The sequence below is a fragment of the Budorcas taxicolor genome, chromosome 1 (assembly GCF_023091745.1).
Source record: "Budorcas taxicolor isolate Tak-1 chromosome 1, Takin1.1, whole genome shotgun sequence".
Classification (NCBI taxonomy): domain Eukaryota; kingdom Metazoa; phylum Chordata; class Mammalia; order Artiodactyla; family Bovidae; genus Budorcas; species Budorcas taxicolor.
In genome coordinates, this window is record NC_068910.1 from 67,860,563 (window position 1) to 67,880,279 (window position 19,717).

The window sequence follows — 19,717 nt, forward strand, 5'->3', positions numbered from 1 at the left end:
CAGGGCCAGCCTTTTGCAATGGCAGTGACAAATGCTCGCACAGCAAATGCCTGTCCTCGGGAGAACCAGGCCGAGCCCTTCAGTCGCTGTTTCACAGAACAGAGAGGCGCCTGTGCGGTTCTCTCTAGGGCCCTGGACGGGGCCTCAATGGACCCTCCCTGGGATGCGCCTTCCTGGCCAGGCCGCCTCTAGGAAAGGGTGTGAGAGGAGGTGTGAGGAAAGCTCCTGAGGCTCTGACAGCACCTCTGTGCTGCCACTGAACCCCTTAAAACATGAACTGCTTTGCATTTCAATCCTTGATAATTGTCCTGGTTAAGCCAGGACGTATTTGTTGTCACCAGGGGAAATTGCTGTTTTTGAGGCTCTTAAACAAAACGACTGGTATTTCTGGTTTTTGATCACCTTTTATGTTTTCAACTCTCAAGGGACAGCTCTTTTCCATACGTTTTACAAAGCCAAGACTTCCAGAGAATAGCAGATCCCACAGAACATGAAATTGACTTTTTCTCATGGACGTATGAAAAATCCTTTTGTCTTTAAAGTGTCCGTGATTACTGCTAAATACTCACTATTTTTAGTGAGTAATATTAAATGTTTAGAATGTTCTCTCTCCCAAACTTATTCTATTTATGTGTTTATATTATGTTATGTATCAGTAGGTATGTAGGTGTATCTTGAATATATCTCATCTTCCCCAAAGTAGTATAATTTTATCCCTCAGTTTGATGCTTTGTAAAGCTTTTGAAAATCTCCCCCCCCCATCAGAAGTAGTCACTTGTTAGAAATGAGAAAAGTTAGTGTGTAAGCTGTTAGAGCAGAAGAGTCTTCTAATTATTCTTTTTCCTTTTACTTTGTTTTCCTTCCAGTTTTACTGAGATATAATTGACATCAGCACTGTATAAATTTAAGGTATTCAACATAGTGATTTGGCTTAACACACAGGATGAAATGATTACGGCAGTCAGCTGAGTGAGCATCCAACACCTCATATACAATAAAATTAAAGAAATATTAAAAATGTTTTCATTGTGCTGAGAACTCAGCATTTACTCTCTCACCAACTTTCATAGATAGCATACAATAGTGTTAATTAAATTTATTGTGTTGTGCATTATATCCCTAGCACTTATTTATTTTATAATTGGGAGTTTGTATGTTTTGACTCCCTTCATCACTTTTCCCTCCTATCCCTTGCGTCTGGTAGCCACAAATCTGATCTCTTTTCCTCTGGGTTTGTTTGTTTGTTGTTTTTCTTTCTTTTCTTTTTTTTAAATTTATTTTACTTTACAGTACTGTATTGGTTTTGCCATACATCAACATGAATCCGCCACGGGTGTACACGTGTTCAACTATAGTTGACCTACAGCATTATTAGTTCCTGGTGCATAACAGAATGATTTGATGTTTCTGTACATTTCAAAATGATCGCCGCTCCCACCTTTTACTTCAAATCTGCATCTTGAGATTAAAAGTGGTTTCTTGTAGACAGCAGACACTGGGTTTTGTGTTTTCATCTAGTCTGACCATGTTACTGTTATTCCGTCTCAGTCATGTCTTTTAATTTCAAGGCTGCAGTCACCATCCACAGTGATTTGGGGGCCCCAAAAAATAAAGTCTGTCACTGTTTCCATTTTTTCCCCCCATCTATTTGCCATGAAGTGATGCTTTTTAATTGGAATGTATATACCATTTAATGTTGATTATTGATCTGATTCCAGTTTATTTATTGACTTTTAGCAGTAATTAGTTTGTGTGCTTGTGAGTGTATGTACGTGTGTGTGTGTGTGTATGTGTGTTGCTTTAGGGTTTATTAAATATATATTCGATGTATTGTGGTTTACCTGCAAGTGACATTATACTACTTCATGGATAGTAGAAGCACCTTAGACTAGTATCTCTCTCTCCTCTCCTAGCTTTCATGCTATAACTATCATAAATTTTCCATCCATAAGTTAAAGACTTCACAATATGTGGTTATTTTTGCTTCAAGCTGTCAATTACCTTTTAAAGGGATTTAAATATTTTATGTTTATCCCATAGTTATCACTTCGTGTTCTCTTCATTCTTTAATTTCCATCTTCTATCATTTGCCTTCTTCCCAAAACACTTCTTTTAATTCTTAAAGTTCATGGCTGTTGGTGATCCATTCTTTTAGCTTTTAAAACGTCTTAACTTCTGAAAGACTTTCATGGGGTGTAAAGTTCTAGGTTGACAGGGTTTTTTCTTATCGTATGTTAAAGATGTTGGCGCCTCGATTCTAGATTGCATCGTTTCTAACAGGAAATCTGCTGCCGTTCCTATCTTTGCTCCTCTCTATGTTTTGAGACCACTTTTAAGATTTTTTTAACCATTGGTTTCAAGCAATTTGATTATGATAAACTTGAGTATAATTTTATTTATTCATTTTTTTTACTGTCTTGGCCCTGTAGGTTTGTAGTTTTTCTAATTTGGAAGAGTTTTGGCCATTATTTCTTCATTTTCAGGGACTCCACTTCCACATATATTAGCCTGCTTGAAATTGTCCCACAGATGCTCATGTTTTTAGAATTCTTTTTTCTCTCTGTGTTTCTCTGTGTTTCAGTTTGGTTAAATTCTGTTGTGTCTTCAAGTTCACAGATCTTTTTTTCTGCAGTGTCTAATCTTCTGATCAGCTTATCTAGTACATTTTTCTTGTTTGTTTGTTTTGTTGAAGTATAGTTAATTTACAGTGTGGTGTTAGCCTCAGGTATACAGCAAAATGATTCAGTTATACAAAAATACATCTATTCTTTTCCCTTATAGGTTATTACAAAATATTGAGTATAGTTCTTTGGGCTATAAGGTAGGCCTTTTTTCCCTCTTATATAGTAGTGCATGTATGTAAATTCCATACTCCTAATTTATTTCTCCTACCTGGTCATTTGGTAACCATAAAGAAGGTCATTTTCTTTTTTTAAAGAGTCCACGTATAGGCAATGCCATATGTTATTTCTCTCTCTCAGGCTTACTTCGGTTAGTATGATAATCTCTAAATTCATCTCCGTGTCGCTGCAAGTGGCATTTTGTGCTTTTTTATGGCTGAGTAATATGCCATTGTGTAAATGTACCCCATCTTCTTTATGCATTCTGCTGTTGGGGGGCATTTAGGTCGCTTCCATGTCTTAGTTACTGTGAGTAGTGCTCTTAGTTACTGTGAGTAGTGCTGCAGTGAACATTAGGGTGCATGTATCTTTTCCAGTTATGGTTGTCTGCAGGTATATGCCCAGGAGTGGGATTACTGAATCATATGTTAGCTCTATTTTTAATTTTTTAAAGAAACCTCCATTCTGTTCTTCTTAGTGCCTGCACCAGTTTACATTGTCAACAATTCATCCAGTGCATTTTTCATTGCAGAAATTTAAAATTTTTATCTCGAGAAGCTTGACTAGGATTTTCGTATCTTCCATGTCTCTACTTAACACACCCCGTCTTTCCTGTAGCTTCTTTTTATTTATTCATATATTTTTAGCTGTGCTGGGTCTTCATGGCTACGCGGCCTTTTCTCTAGTTGTGGCGTGCAGGCTCAGTAGTTGTAGTTCCCGGGCTCTAGAGCATAGGCTCAGTGGTTGTGGCCCACAGACTTAGCTGCTCCAAGGCAAGTGGGATTTTCCCAGGCCAGGGATCGAACCCGCGTCTCCTGCATCAACAGGCAGATTCTTTACCACTGAACCACCAGGGAAGTCCATCCTCTAGTTTCCTGAGCATGAAGAATTCAGTGCTGCTAACTTTATAAATGTCTTTGTCTACTAATTCTGTTATCTGTGTCATTTAGAAGCCATTTCCAAATAGTAAGTTTTTCTCTTCACAATGGGCCATGTTCCTGCTTGTTTGACTGTCTGGCAATTTTTATTGGAAGCCAGAAATTGTGAGTTTTACCTTCTTTGGGGCTGGGTATTTTTGGTATTCTTGTGAAATGTTGTTCAGCTTTGTTCTAGTACACATTCAAGTTTCTTAGAAATGGTTTGATCCTTTCCAGTGTTGCTCATAAGCTCTGTTAGGTGGGACCAGAGCAACATTTAGTCTGGAAGGACCTTTGCCGCACAAGTGAGGTGACATGGCCTGAGCCCGCTGCCTTGTCCCTGGGTGCTGTGGGGACTTGGCCCTGGCCGGTGGGAGCCTGGGGTTGTCGCTGCTCAGCCCTCTGGGTGGTTCTTTCCCAGCCTGGCGTGGCTTGCTCATGTGCTCTTGCCTACGGGCATCCTCTCAGTGGGGCACTCCTCTCGGGCTCGGCCTCATGAACTCCGGCCACTTGGCCTCCCAGGCCCCCTCAACTCAGAGCTGCCTGGGCTCTGCCTCGGCTTGCCCTGCTGTGCACGGCCTGGGAACTCTCCAGGTGTGTAGCTGGAACAATCGGAGGGTCACCTGGTTTCCCATCTTCAGGGATCACCGTCCTCTGTTGCTCCATGTCCAATGTCTTGAAAATCCTTAGTTCATGCCTTCAGTTGTTTTTCCAGTTGGACAGATGAGTCTCTTTCCAGTCTCTCTCCTGGCTGGAAGTGGAAATGCTGGTCCTTCTGCGATATGGTGTGAGAGCTGAGAAAGGGGAAGGGACCCGCGCCTAAGCGGCTTCCAGGAGCTCTTGCTGCTTCTGAGGAGGAAGAGAGCTTGCATGATGCGCGGGTCCCCGTCCCTGGTGTGACTCAGCCCTGTCACCCCCAAGGCAAGGACTGCAGGCACACCCACAGGTCCTCCACCTTGTGGTTCCTACACTTTTGGACAGCCACCCATTTGAGGACCGTTATGTGTCTATATAGCTGTTTGGACTAAGAAGTAGCTATTATCATTCTTCTTCTTGATTTATTTTTAGCTTTTTCTTTTGTTTAAACTGTGGACATTATCTTTTTAAGTCTTAAACTTTGGGGAGAGAAGAGAAAAGAATAAAGAGTTTGACTTGTAGAAAATATTATCAGTGGTGTATATCTATATATAGGTTTATCTTTTATTGATAGTACATTCCAAGATCACTCATCTGACTGACTACGCTGGCTTTTCCTGCTGAGTCGCTTCCCCCTAACCTCAGGCTTATTCATGCTGGGACCTCAGTGGTGGGTCCCGATGTCACCTCTGACACCTCTGAACCTCTCTGATGTTCTCCGACTCCTTGGGTATTTGTGAGAAGTGATGAAGAAGACCTCATTGGGATTTACAAGTGTCTCAGAGACTGAAGGCGTGTGATCGTTGCTGCGGGAGGGGACAGTCTTTTAGAGAGCCGCAGCAGAACCTGAGGGAGCAGGAGGCGGGGGGGCTTGCATGTCTGTGTCTGGCACGCACACATGTTGCTGATGATGGTAAACTGCAAAAGGAAATGGAACTCTGTGTTGCACGCGTGTCATGGAATCAGTGTGTGTGTGTGTGTGTGTGTAGTTAACGCTGTGTTTTATCTCTCAGAATTTGTGGCGGATTGTTGGAATCAGTGTGTGTGTGTGTGTGTGTGTGTGTGTGTGTGTGTGTATGTGTAGTCAACGCTGTGTTTTATCTCCCTCAGAATTTGTGGTGGATTGTAGAAAATTCGTGGATTCAAATGCTCTGGGCCTGACTGTCGCGGCCCTCAGCAGCTACGACCCACACATGCGCGCCGCAGCCTACGCGGCGCTGGCGGCCTACTACTCGCAGCTGGAGGGGGCACGCTTCCGGGAGCAGCCCCAGGTGAGCGGGGCTGAGGGGGCCTGGTGGGTAGATTTCCTGAAGAACTCAGAGGCGTTGCCCAGAGACTCTGATACAGAACCAAAGTCTTGTCTCCTCCTGGCAGGGCGGGGGGAGATGCCACAGGTCATCTTGGGTCCTCAGCCCTGGGTGGTAGACAGAGGTCTCCCCTTACAAGAACTCTTCTTGTGTCATGGAGGGCAGAGCAGTGCTCTTTTCTGTCGACTGGTTCCTTGATCTGAACTCAGGTTACAGCAGCTGTCACCCACGACACACAGAGCCTCAGAAGCTGTGCTCTGAGGTGGTGGTGGGGGGTGTGAGCCCCTGGATGTGAGGAGCAGGCCACCCTGTAAAGCCATGGATTAGGCCGCAGGAGACAAGGCTGGTCACAACTGTTCTGCAAAATTTCCCCCAACCCCGCCCTTTTTCCTGCTTTTAAGGTACTGTACCTGTTGGACGTGGTCCGGAACGGGATCCGAACCAAGAACATGAGACTCACCTTCACCCTGGCTCTCTTCATTGCCAAGGCAGCCTTGCAGATTTTGAAACCAGGTACCACTGCTAGAATCGGGTAGGGGCAAGGTGGAAATTCTGAGGCTGAGCGAGCCCATTTGGTGGCGTTAATCCCACTGGCATAACCAGTCCACAGCATGTGTGTGAGGGTCACAAGTGCAAGGTGCAGGAGAGTGTGTGTGAGTATGATGCGGGACAAGTGTGCGTTCCTATCTGCCTGCAGGCGTGTAAAGCTGCAGGAAAGGCAGATCACAGCTCCACCAGAGGGCCTGTTGAGGGAGTCACCGATGTGCTTGGAGGGGGCCTGACGCAGAGGCCCCGTCGGTGCTGGCAGCCGCACTCCAAGCTCGGGTGTCAGCGTCAGCACAGCTCACCAGCGGGACGACAAGCGGCCTGTGGGTCCCTGTGCCCGCGTCACCAGGGCGCAGAACATGGCTCCACTTGGTCCTCACAGCCGCCTACTGTTGGGGTGGTCTGAGCACGAGTCAGTCTATCATGGGAACTTTTCTTTTTGTCACTAGTGAAAAGTTACAGAATGTTGATGTCGTTAGGGACCACAGGGCTCTGCAGGTAACCTGGTTGTTTTCAGACAAGGAGACAGCCTTCCAGCCGAAGGTTAACCGCAAGGTTAACTCGCTTCAGTTATGTCTGTCCCTTTGTGACCCTATGGACTGTAGCCCGCCAGGCTCCTCTGTCCATGGGATTCTCTAGGCAAGAATACTGGAGTGGGTTGCCATTTCCTCCTCCAGGACATCTTCCTGACCCAGGGATTGAACCCGCATCTCTTAGGTCTCCTGCATTGGCAGGTGGATTCTTTACCACTAGCGCCACCTGGGATCCCAAATAGTTTGTCCAAGGCCTGGCAATTAGTCTGCAGTCAAGTTGCTATTGGAATTCAGATCTGATTTTCATCTGCTCCTGTATCATTTTTATTACTTTTTTTTTTTAACCTTAGAAATTATTGGAGGGAAGAAGGTAATTAGCCATTTAGACTCTAAAGAAACAGGCTCTTCAGAGAAAATATCCTAGCCTAGGTCACGAGCGATAGTCTTGGCCTCCCGTCCAGTCTGTGCCCCTCTGGTGAGCTGTCCCACATCAGACCTCATGTCAGTGTGGGGGCTCAGGACAGCGGTGTTGGATGGGCTGTGAGGCTGCAGGTGCTTTGGATAAATGCAAGATGACAGTCCAAGGGTGAGACCAGGGGAGGAGGTGTCGGCCCTGTCTCATCCCAGAGCCAAGTGACCCAGGGCAGGTCTGAGCCCCCTTTGCTGTGGAAGCTCCCTCAGTGGGAGGCCGATGTGCTGGTATTCGGTGTGGCAGCCCGCACTCTGCCCACCAGCTGATTGGAGCTTCGGCTGATGCCTCGGAGGGAGTGGTACCAGCAAAGGACTGGACATCCCCAAGCAGTTCCTGAGCCGTGAGAGAAGCCCTTATGCCATGTAGACCTAAGGTGTCTTACTGTATTTTAATTCTTGAGAACTGATCACCTGGATGAGAATTAGAAAGCCCCTTGGGGGCAGGGATTTCTGTCTGATTCCCCCCCCACCAGGACCCCACTCCCCGACTCCACCTGGTCATGGAGTGTCCTTTTGGCATCATCCTGAGTGACAGACAGGCTTCCCTGGTGGCTCAGACGGTAAAGCATCTGTCTGCAATGCAGGAGACCTGGGTTTGATCCCTGGGTTGGAAAGATCCCCTGGAGAAGGAAATGGCAACCCACTCCAGTACTTTTGCCTGGAAAATCCCATGGATGGAGGAGCCTGGTAGGCTACAGTCCATGGGGTCGCGAAGAGTCGGACATGACCGAGCGACTTCACTTTCCCTTTGAGTGACAGCCTGCTTGTGTTCACAGAGGAGTGTATGTACATGAAGATCAACAGGTTCCTGCTGTCCCACGAGTACCTGAACATGAGCAAAGTTCCAGGCTTCTACCAGTTCTTCTACAGCTCGGACTTCGAGGTAGCACCCTGCCCTGAGGTCTGCGGGGCTCCCAGTCTCCTGAGTGGGATGCTCAGCCACTGCGCCAACTCATCCCTGCAGAGACTTGTCGGCTGCAGAGCGCAGGCTGGGGTGGAGTGTGGGGGTCGGGTGGGGGGCAGGCGGGCCACTCTGCCCTGAGGTCCGTGGGGCTCCCAGTCTCCTGAGTGGGATGCTCAGCCACTGCGCCAACTCATCCCTGCAGAGACTTGTCGGCTGCAGAGCGCAGGCTGGGGTGGAGTGTGGGGGTCGGGTGGGGGGCAGGCGGGCCACTCTGCCCTGAGGTCTGCAGGGCTCCCAGTCTCCTGAGTGGGATGCTCAGCCACTGCACCAACTCATCCCTGTGGAGACTTGTTGGCTGCAGAGCGCAGGCTGGGGTGGAGTGTGGGGGTCAGGTGGGGGGCAGGCGGGCCACTCTGCCCTGAGGTCTGCAGGGCTCCCAGTCTCCTGAGTGGGATGCTCAGCCACTGCACCAACTCATCCCTGCGGAGACTTGTCGGCTGCAGAGCGCAGGCTGGGGTGGAGTGTGGGGGTCGGGTGGGGGGCAGGCGGGCCTGCCTGTGAAAATGCTTCCCAGTCCACACCGTGATTCTGGGGTGACTCCTCAGATCTCACAGACTCTAGAGGCCTCGAGTCACAGCCTCTTCACAGTTATTTTCTGGGCGAATCACAGGGTTGACTACTGATGTGCTTTTACTGAACATATGAGCACAGCTGAGGTCTTCCCTGTAGCTCAAATGGTAAAGAGTTCTCCTGCAATGCAGGAGACCAGGGTTCAATCCCTGGGCCAGGAAGATCCCCTGGAGAAGGGAATGGCAACCCACTCCAGTATTCTTGCCTGGAAAATCCCATGGACAGAGGAGACTGGCGGGCTACAGTCCACGGGGTCACAGAGAGTTGGACACGACTGAGCAACTAACACTACACTGAGCACAGTTGAGCATGTAAACGTGACCTGGTCCTTTATTCCTGACCCAGAGAAATGGAAGCAGAGAGAAGAGAGGGAGGGTTTTTAATAACAGACCCAGAAACAGAGGGTCGGGGGCTGCCATGCTGCAGTCTTCACCACCCCTTGAAAACAGTGGTGCTGGAAGAGTTTTCAGGGAAAAGAAAAAAGCCTTCACATGTTTAATGATGGTCTCTTGTTTGCGGGGCTTTACAGCAGAAGACGGAGCGGGAGTGGGTGTTGGGGCTTCTCCGCCAGGGAATGCGGGACACACACTGCTTCAAGCTGTGCGCCAGGCGGGGTGTCCTCCACATCGTCCTGTCCTTCTTCAGCAGCCCACTGTGCGACGAGGCGGCCCAGGTAGGCGCCCCCAGGGGCTGAGGGCTGGGGGGGCCGTGGCTCAGGGTTCCACCACCTGCAAGTCCCGCCCCGTGGACCCTCACCTGACCACCTGCTTCAACATTAGCTTCCCTGCCGTCACCTGGGCCCAGGGCCGGCGGGGAGGGAGGTGGATCGTGAGGAACCAGGAGGCTCTGGGTGGCCGAGAGCTCTGGAAACACAACTGAGGCGCTTCCAACCCGCACAAGCCACCAGTGTGTCACGTAACACAGAGAAACTGCAGGTCATCGGACCTTGGCTGGGAAAGGAGTTGGGCTTTGAAACCGCCTGCCTCACAGCTGACAGGGAGTCTGCACCTGAGTTCTGTCCCTGGAGCAAGAAATCATGTGGAGTGAAACGTTCACTAGGAAAGGCCTGTGGGGTTTTGATGAGTTTGTAGCCTGATCAGTGTCTGTCTCTGGCATCACCTAAAATATGGGTAAAGAGGAGTGAGTCTGCATAAGGGGAATTTGAGTACGGTAGATTTCTACTTTTTATGGCATGTGAGAACTCTAATGCACCCAATTAGGGACTTCGGCGGTGCTCCAGTGGTTAGGACCCTGTGCCTCCACTGCAGAGGGCATGGGTTCAATCCCTGGTGGAGGAACTAAGATTCCCATATGCCATGTGGTTTGCCAAAAAAAAAGTATGGGCGGGGGCACCACGTTAACAGTTCCAGTGAGAGCCCCATCTCTCTGTCCTCTCCACCTGGTAAAATAGAGGCGATGAAATGAGCCACCAGCAGTTCATGGGTGGACTAGCAATGTTTCTTCACTGTCCCACTCAGGCTGCCGGGATGCGGGGCCGTGCAGTTTCCGTGCCACGTCTCCCCTTGTGATGGATTAGCGGGTGGGTGTCCCCGGGCTGGCGCTCTCCCTGCGGCCGTCTGTGTCCTCTGGCTGTTACGGTGGGGCAGGTGGTCCCCCACGGCCACCATTCTCGCAGACCTGGCAGATGTCACGTGCAGCGACCACCTGGGTAGTGGGGACACACCGTTCTGTTTTTTTAAGGCCTTACCTGGTTTGGGTAAATCAAGTTATTCCCACGGACCAATGACTTTTTGCTTGGGTTTGACAGAACTGGATTCTGGAGATTCTGCAGAATGCCGCCCGGGATGCCAGGTCTGCCTATGAGATGCTGCGGGACTACAGCCTCCTAACGTGGGTCTTAAACATCCTGGAAAGCAAGTAAGCACCTTATGTCCTGGAAAGAGGAGTTGGGTGGGGGGGAGGGGGGTGGGGGGGGGGTAGGGTGGAGGAGCGCATGCGCACTGGGCATGGTTGGGGGAGCGCACATGCGTGCTGGGCGTGGGGGTGGGGAAGCATGCACACGGCATCCGGGCGAAGGGGAGAATGCGCATGCATGCTGGGCATGGAGTGGGGCGGGGAGGGGGACCGCATGCCTCTGGGCATGGGGCGGGTATAGGCAGAACGTGTGCATGCATGCTGGGCATCAGGCAGAGGGGAGTGGGGGGAGACCGTGAGATCATGGGAGCTCCTGCAGCTCCGGTGTCCGCTAGGAGAGTCCAAGAGAATCCACTCTCTCCAAAACAGCGACCTCTACACCACCTTTCCGTCTCTCCTGCGTGGCCCAGGCTGCTCTCCGGGAGTGGGTTCTCTCCGAGGTTTCGAGGCCGCTGCCCTCCCTGAGGCAGAAACGGGGAGCCTAGGGTTTCGGGAGCGCTCGCTCATGCAGTGATGTGGGTTCGGCACTCCACTCCCGCCCAGGGTTGAGGTGCCCTGCTAAGGGCCCGTACTGGAGCCACATCAAGGGCTGGCGTGGTATCTTGTCTTGTGACCGGGGCTGCTGTCACTGGGTAGCTCAAACGACATGGATTCGTTTTCTCACCTCCCGTGGGCCGGCATGGTCGGCCTTGGTGAGAGCCCTCCTCCCAGTGTCCGCACTGCCAACCGTGTCCCGGCAGGTAGAGAGGAGAGCGTTCTGGTCTCTTCCGCTTCTTGACAGACAGTGACAGTGAAAGTCGCTCAGCCCTGTCCGACTCTGTGACCCCATGGATATACAGTGTTAGGTAAAAGGCCAAGACGCCAGAAAGAACGTCTAACAGACTTTAATGGGAAGCGCTCCGAGCGGGGTTCCTGGACCCACCGAGGTCGAGGCAGTCCGCGCGGACTGTGCTGGGGAGTGGTTTATATGCGTTTGTTGCGGGGGATGGTCAGGCTAGATCGCCCAAAAAGGTACGGTTAGTGAACGGGGGTTCGGATAGGTTGCCAGGCCCAGGCGTCACGGGCTGGCAGGTCCTTCTCCGTGGCTGGGGCGGGGCGGCTTTAGCTGGCGAAGTGTGCTGTCATTGGTCTCCAGGATCTGGGAGGCGCCTTCCACGGGCTGGCAGGTCCTTCTCCGTGGCTGGGGCGGGGCGGCTTTAGCTGGCGAAGTGTGCTGTCATTGGTCTCCAGGATCTGGGAGGCGCCTTCCGTTAGGGACGTCCCCCGCCTGCGGGAGAGAGGAGGGGCGGCCCATCATGGCCCCCGGTCCGGCCTTACATACAGTCCATGAATTCTCCAGGCCAGAATACTGGAGTGGGTAGCCTTTCCCTTTTCCAGAGGATCTTTCCAACCCAGGGATTGAACCCAGGCCTCCTGCATCGCAGGCGAATTCTTTACCAGCTGAGCCACAAGCTTCTTACAGGGTGCTAATCTGGTCATGGGGCTCCATCCTCACGGCCTCATCTAAACCTAATGACCTCTCAAAGGCTCCACCTCCAAATACAGTCACAGCGGGGGTTGGGGCTTCTACCTGTGAATGGTGGGGCGGGGAGGAAGGGCACACAGTTCAGTCCATAACGTGATCCGTTTAGATTCTCCTACCTCTGAGGCTATGTGAAAAGATGAAGACTCTTGGCTCTGTAGACAGCCCCTCAGTGGCAGGAATCTTTCCTTCAGACAGCTGTCTGTGATGATAATTCTGGGAATATCCAGACTCTTTGTCCCCCGCCCCTCTTTTTTTCTTTCTTTCTTCTTTTGTGCATTTTTTAAAAGAATTTAAAATTTTTTCTCCTAAAGAAAGTAGTATCTTCTCTCCGAAGGCGGCGCTGGCTGATTGTCTGCTCCTGGCTGTTACCTCTGTGCTTTAGAGTGGGTTGTTCTCATGGGTGGGGAGGCTCTCCCTTCCGAGCCGCAGAGGCTCCAGAGTATCTCTTAGATGGGACTGAGGGGAGAAAGGAGGGTTGGTCAGAAAGTTTCTTTCACGAGAAAGTTTCTGGTGAGAAAGGAGGGTTGCAGCCTTGTCCTGGGATGGAACTGTGTTTTTTAGCAGACACCCTGTCTTGCCTTAGGTGCTATGCCTGTCGGGGGCTTCAGTGGCTGAGTGAGCGCATAAAAGGGTTGGGGGCTGGGGGAGAAGCCGGCACCTTGGGGTGGCCATCACCATCACCGTCTCCTCCCTGGTTCCTGCCCACCCCTCCAGGAGATGGGAGGAGAAGGTGTGACAGAGGGTGGGACTCTCCCCATGTTTGGCTTCAGGTTTCTGGAGACTGAGCTGCTTTCCAACCTCATCTCCCTGCTGCACACACTGTGGGTGACCACGCTGGGCAACAGAGAAGTGGAGCCCGGGGCGCAGCCTCCCTGCAAGCCTGGGTCTCAGGAGCCCCCGAAGCTGCTGGCGCTGCACCTGGTGGACGAGTTCCTCTACGTTCTCCTTGTGCTCACGAAGCACCTGAGGTGAGCCCCTCCCCTTGGTCCTGGCTCCACAGGTGGACTCTGGGCCAGGGCTGTGGTCCTTGTGGTGACCTCAGGACACCCATTTCTGCTGCTCCTCTTTAACAGTTAGACTTTTGAGGTTCCTTTCCAGACCAGGAGAACTTAACACGCTCAGAAAACCTGCAGCCTGTCATGCCAGATCATTTTTAGCAGAAAAACCATCTACCCGGATATTTGGATTCAAGCACTCAAAATGATGTTTTGTAGAAAGAACGTGTTTTCCGTGACTTTAAACCTAAGAAATTTAAGCTGTCCCCAAACTCAGCTCCACCTGTATTAGCCTGCACAGGCTCCCTTTCAGCCATGAATTTCCTGGAAAATTTCAGTATTTTCCCCTTGGAATTTCTCGCTTGGTTTCCTCAGGAAAACTCAGTGCTTGTCAGATTCTACTGTGTTAGAGAGAATACACCATGTCCTCAATACTTCCGATGTGGGAACAGAGGTGTGCTGATTGGAACTAGATGATAGATAGCGAATGTATTGTCATCTCAGAGTGAAAACCTTGATAAAGAATACGGCATTTTGTTTTCTGTTGTTCTGAAATCAGCTGTTGAATCCATGCTGGGTAGCCATGTTTCTTATTTTAAGTTCAGTTCAGTCCCTCAGTCGTGTCCGACTCTTTGCGACCCCATGGACTGCAGCACGCCAGGCTTCTCTGTCCATCACCAACTCCCATAGTTTACTCAAACTCATGTCTGTTGAGTTGGTGATGCCATCCAACCATCGCATCCTCTGTCGTCCCCTTCTTCTGCCTTCAGTCTTTCACAGCATCAGGGTCTTTATTTTGGAGTTGTCCAAAGACGCGTGGCAGCCCACTCCAGCATTCTTGCCTGGGAAATTCCATGGACACAGGAGCCTGGCAGGCTACAGTCCGTGGGGGTCACAAAGAATCGGACTCGACCTTGCGACCAGACCACCACCAAAGACACACTGGTCTCTGAGAACTGGTTGTAATTCAGAATAACAACCATATCAATAAATGTGGAAACGGTTAGAGCAGACAGTTTCGAATTTTAAATTCCTTAGAACTTGGAGGAAAAAAAAAAAAAAAGAACTTGGAGGAATATATGTCCTTCCAGGGTCCTCTGTCAGGCTTGGCCATGGGTGGTGCTATCCCAGGGCTTTTCCTGGCCTTTAGTTCCTGAGTTGGAGAGGATCCAGTGGTCCTGGAGTTGTTAGCGAGGCGGCTGGCACCCTGACCCTCTCCCGGTTTCCAGAGAGCTTTCTGTGCCTCCAGGGTGGAGGTCAGACCCTGGTCCCGTGTCCGCCTGCCCTGGAGAGGTGCTGGGCTCCGTGCCCTGGTCTGTTGGAAAGGGCTGCCCGGCACCTCGAGTCTGTGGCCTGGCTGCTGCCTGGCTGCCTGGGTCCTGGGCTGCAGGCGACGAGGCGGCTCTCACCCAGCCTGGGATCGTGGGCTCCCCCCACAGGCCCACCTTGGCCTCTGCCCAGCTGACCGGCTTCTTCGGGGCGCTCGACTCGGTCCTGAGGTACCGGGCCACCGTGCTGCAGGCCTTCAAGGACATGAACCGTCTGACCGTGAACGCCACGGTGCTGTCCACCCGGGACGTCCTTGTGCTCCTGCACAAGTGGAGCCTCCTCGAGAGAGACGTGCGGCTCCAGGAGGACCTGAGGGCTGCCGCGGAGAAGTGCCAAGTCCGGGAGCTGCTGAGTGAGTGTCCGCTGCGTGGTTCTGTCTCATCTCCCACTCCCCAGGTGTGCTTACTGCCCTCCCCACCCCCCAGAGCAACCGCGTCTCCCCCTGACCTCTGAGCAGCATGTCCACAGCTGCCGAGGCTTAGAGACAGGGCCTGTGTGTCTTCATAGCGCTAGAGGGAGATGGGGCCCCAGCTCCCGCTCCCCTGTGCTCAGCTGTTATAATAGCGGTGATGACAGTCACAGGGAAAAACTGAGCCCTGCCCGAGCTCCAGGCTGGATGTGTCCTGTGGGAACCCAGCTCTGAGCTGTGCCCTCCCCTGCGTGGATGCCCCACCCTCTGCATCTCTGTGGGTTGGAAAAGGGGGGAACAACAGTCTCATGCCTTTTCTCTTTACCTGTGTGTGCGGATAACAGAGATGCTCAAGGAGAAAAACAAGCCCGATGCCCCCGCCCGAGCCAAAGGCCTGCGGGCCCGGAAGCGGAGACCCGGCGAGGCGGAGGAGGCGGCCGACCCCAAACTGCTGGCGTCCACCCTGGAGGCGTGCCGGGGCCTCCTGAGGTCCATCCTGACCCACTGGGGGCCCGAGTTCCCCGGCGCTGACCCAGAGTGTGAAGACCCTGGCCCCGTGGGTGTCGTCACCTCCCTGGTGGCCGGCTGGGTGCTGCGCTCCACAGCCGGGAGCACACTTGGCCGGGCGGACACGGCGGGCCTCCTGGGCTGGCTCGAGAGCCACGTCCTGCCGCGGCCGGCAGTGGTGGCTGAGCTTCTCCGCGACAGCACCGTGACGAGCGGCCTGTTCCGCCTATACAGCCGGTTCTGTGGCACTGCAGAGCCGGTGGAGCTGGAGGACCGCTTGCCTGGCCTCTTCAACGCCGTCCTGCTGCGGCTGGTGGCAGCCCGGGGCGCTGCGGGGAGCCCCCTCCAGCCGGTGCTCGAGGCCGTCCACCTCTCCTCCCTGGACACCGAGGAGGATGCAGACACACAAGGTAACGTGGGGGGCTGGGCTCGGAGGTTGCAGACCTCGCGAAGTTGGCCTGGGGCCGAGAGCACTTCCCGTTCTCACAGCCTGCGGGCGCTGTCAGTGAAGCCTTGGGGGGAGGACGGCCCTCAGCATGGGTGTGCGGAGCACGGAGAGTCAGCCCCTGGGTTCTGAGTGTGGGGGGAGAGGAAGGCCCCGCCTCTGCCTTCAGGTGAGACCTTGACCGCCGGGGAAACAGTGGAGAGGAACACCCTCCAGCCGGCCTTGTGTACCCCTGGGGACGCTGCGTGGCTTTCTAACTTCCTACTATTAGCATTCACGCAGAGAATTAGATTGCACCTCGTGGTCACAAGCACACACACTTGCGTATACAGGCATTCAAGTCATGGTTCATATGCACGGCTTTTAGTGGGTGCTTGATGAAGGTGTGGGGGCTTCCCCAGTGGTGTTAGCGGGGAAGAACCTGCCTGCCAGTGCAGGAGACGTGAGACTCGCAGGTTCGATCCCTGAGTGGGGAACATCCCCCGGAGGTGGGCAGGGCAACCTGCCCCAGCATTCTCACCTAGGGAATCCCCACAGACAGAGGAGCCCAGGGGGTGACAGTCCATGGGGTTGCAAAGAGTCGGACACAGCTGAGCGACCTAGCACACGATACAGGTGTGCCTGCATGGATGAGGCACCGGCAAAGGCGGTAGGAGGACAGCAGGGAGGCTGTGGGCATGCACAGGGGGCTCCACTGTGGGGATGGTTGGCCCTTCAGGGAGGGCTGGAGGGGGCGGAGACTGGGCGGGGCCACAGCCGGGCAGTGAGCTCACCTGGTTGCAGGGAGCCTTGCTGTCTCCCCTGGCCTGCAAACCTTCTTGCCTGTGCCCGTGGCTCAAGGGCAACCCTCCCAAACTTTAGTTGCGGTTCTTGGCCTGGGTGGGTCAGCACCAAGGAAGAGGTTTACATTCAACACACAGTCATCACGTGAGAAAAGAGAGAAGTTTTAAAACTAACAGGAAAGATGAACCCAGCAGTTAAGTACAGGCAGGACTAACATATCCGCACACTCACTGCAGGTTGCCACCTGGGGCCGAGCGAGCCCCGGATCACCGTGTGTGGGGTGGGCAGCTCATTCCCAGCTGACCGGCTTGCGTCCTAATGGCCTCCTTGTCCCTTCCTCAGCCGCTGCTGCATTCCTGGTGTCTCTGTACATTAAGGACATCTGGCTGGGGGCCCAGCGGCCAGACACCCTCCTGAGCCATGTCCAGATGGTCCTCGACGCCGTGGAGAACTCAGGAGGGGGCGACGAGGAGGCCATCGTCCGGCTCTGCAGGGACATCGCGGCCACGGTCCCCGACACCTGACCCTTGCGGCTGGCACCTCCGGCTCCAGGTTCCAGGAGTCAAGTTGAGTCGGGGATTTCCATGGAAGGCCTGTGAGACGCAGGCTGTGCGTGCCGACCTGCTGTTCTGACGGGAAGCCTTGGTTTCCTTTAGGTGACTGATACAGAAGAAGCTCAAAGGACCGTGTATGCAGAGAGGTCAGGGTTACAGGTGGCCTGGGCGGCCCTAGGCCCACGAGCCCCGGTCAGGGAGACCCTTCCTCTACGGCGCTTGCTGTTCCTCAGAGAAATGCCTCAAACTGAGGTAACCCTGAAGTTGAAATGTCTAAAAGTATATGAGACACAGGAGCCTGAAGACAGATGGGTCACGTTTCCTCTTCATAAGAAGTCGCAGCAGAGCTCTGTGTAACTTTTTGAATAAACAAGCCTTTCCAGGATTGTGTTAAAGTTATTTTACTAAAAATTCCTTTGGAAAGCAAGGACTTTGAATTTTATAACTTATTAATAAATGTCTATTTTTGTTAGGTTTGGTGTTTCATTTTTATTGACTGAATCACAGACTATTTTTATTCTACAGAAACCTGCATTTTAGAGGTCAGGGTTTTACTTTTAAGACTCCTAGATAAATTGATATTGTAGCTGACACAAATTAAATATGAAATTTCATGAATTTCATGCCAGGTAAAATTCGGTCCTGTTCATTTGAAGCTCTGCACGTACCCTCGTGCCACGTCGGCACACAGCATTCCTGGTCTGTCACCAGGGAGGTGGCTGTTTATTTACCCTTACGGCATTTATCCCCTAGAGGAAGTCATGGCAACCCACTCCGGTATTCTTGCCTGGAGAATCGCCACAGACAGAGGAGCCCGGTGGGCTACAATCTATGGGGTTGCAGAGTCACACACAACTGAGCAGCTAACCATGTGAGGTTTATAGCCCTGGGAATGGCTTGGCTCCAGCTTAAGCATTTATACCTGTTTCCCTCCAGTGTCGTTTAGACTCTTTGCTGTTGTTTTTTTATATATATAATGACTTAAGGTTCTTACAGAAGCAGAAGATATTAAGAAGAGGTGGCAAGAATACACAGAAGAACTGTACCAAAAAGATGTTCACGACCCAGATAATCACGATGGTGTGATCACTCACCTAGAGCCAGACATCCTGGAATGCGAAGTCAAGTGGGCCTTGGGAAACATCACTACGAACAAAGCTAGTGGAGGTGATGGAATTCCAGTTGAGCTATTTCAAATCCTGAAAGATGATGCTGTGAAAGTGCTGCACTCAATATGCCAGCAAATTTGGAAAACTCAGCAGTGGACACAGGACTGGAAGAGGTCCGTTTTCATTCCAATCCCAGAGAAAGGCAATGCCAAAGAATGCTCAAACTACCGCACAATTGCACTCATCTCACACACTAGTAAAGTAATGCTCAAAATTCTCCAAGCCAGGCTTCAGCAATACGTGAACTGTGAACTTCCTGATGTTCAAGCTGGTTTTAGAAAAGGCAGAGGAACCAGAGATCAAATTGTCAACATCCGCTGGATCATGGAAAAAGCAAGAGAGTTCCAGAAAAACATCTATTTCTGCTTTATTGACTATGCCAAAGCCTTTGACTGTGTGGATCACAGTAAACTGTGGAAAATTCTGAAAGAGATGGGAATACCAGAGCACCTGACCTGCCTCTTGAGAAACTTGTATGCAGGTCAGGAAGCAACAGTTAGAACTGGACATGGAACAACAGACTGGTTCCAACTAGGAAAAGGAGTACGTCAAGGCTGTATATTGTCACCCTGCTTACTTAACTTCTATGCAGAGTACATCATGAGAAACGCTGGGCTGGAAGAAACACAAGCTGGAATCCAGATTGCCAGGAGAACTATCAATAACCTCAGATATGCAGATGACACCACCCTTATGGCAAAAAGTGAAGAAGAACTAAAAAGCCTCTTGATGAAAGTGAAAGAGGAGAGTGAAAAAGTTGGCTTAAAGCTCAACATTCAGAAAAACTAAGATCATGGCATCTGGTCCCATTACTTCATGGGAAATAGAGGGGGAAACAGTGGAAACAGTGTCAGACTTTATTTTGGGGGCCTCCAAAATCACTGCAGATGGTGACTGCAGCCATGAAATTAAAAGCTGCTTCCTCCTTGGAAGGAAAGTTATGATCAACCTAGATAGCATATTCAAAAGCAGAGACATTACTTGGCCAACAAAGGTCCGTCTAGTCAAGGCTATGGTTTTTCCAGTAGTCATGTATGGATGTGAGGGTTGGACTATAAAGAAAGCTGAGCACAGAAGAATTGATGCTTTTGAACTGTGATACTGGAGAAGACTCTTGAGAGTCCCTTGGACTGCAAGGAGATCCAACCAGTCCATTCTGAAGGAGATCAGCCCTGGGATTTCTTTGGAAGGAATGATGTTGAAGCTGAAACTCCAGTACTTTGGCCACCTGATGCAAAGATCTGACTCATTGGAAAAGACCCTGATCCTGGGAGGGATTGGGGGCAGGAGGAGAAGGGGATGACCGAGGATGAGATGGCTGGATGGCATCACGGACTCAATG

At 51.5% G+C, this 19,717-nt stretch overlaps 1 protein-coding gene across 1 annotated transcript in view; it reads left to right on the forward strand.

The window, feature by feature from the left end:
• URB1 (URB1 ribosome biogenesis homolog) overlaps nt 1-17,626 on the forward strand; it is a 76,032-nt gene extending 58,406 nt beyond the window's left edge. The window contains exons 31-39 of the mRNA XM_052636357.1: nt 5,504-5,664; nt 6,102-6,213; nt 8,027-8,133; nt 9,314-9,457; nt 10,553-10,662; nt 12,955-13,152; nt 14,619-14,860; nt 15,262-15,834; nt 16,995-17,626. Of these exons, the coding sequence (XP_052492317.1) occupies nt 5,504-5,664; nt 6,102-6,213; nt 8,027-8,133; nt 9,314-9,457; nt 10,553-10,662; nt 12,955-13,152; nt 14,619-14,860; nt 15,262-15,834; nt 16,995-17,176 (1,829 nt within the window). The 3' untranslated portion in view covers nt 17,177-17,626. The remainder of the gene's footprint in view (nt 1-5,503; nt 5,665-6,101; nt 6,214-8,026; nt 8,134-9,313; nt 9,458-10,552; nt 10,663-12,954; nt 13,153-14,618; nt 14,861-15,261; nt 15,835-16,994) is intronic.
• Nucleotides 17,627-19,717: the final 2,091 nt, after the last annotated feature.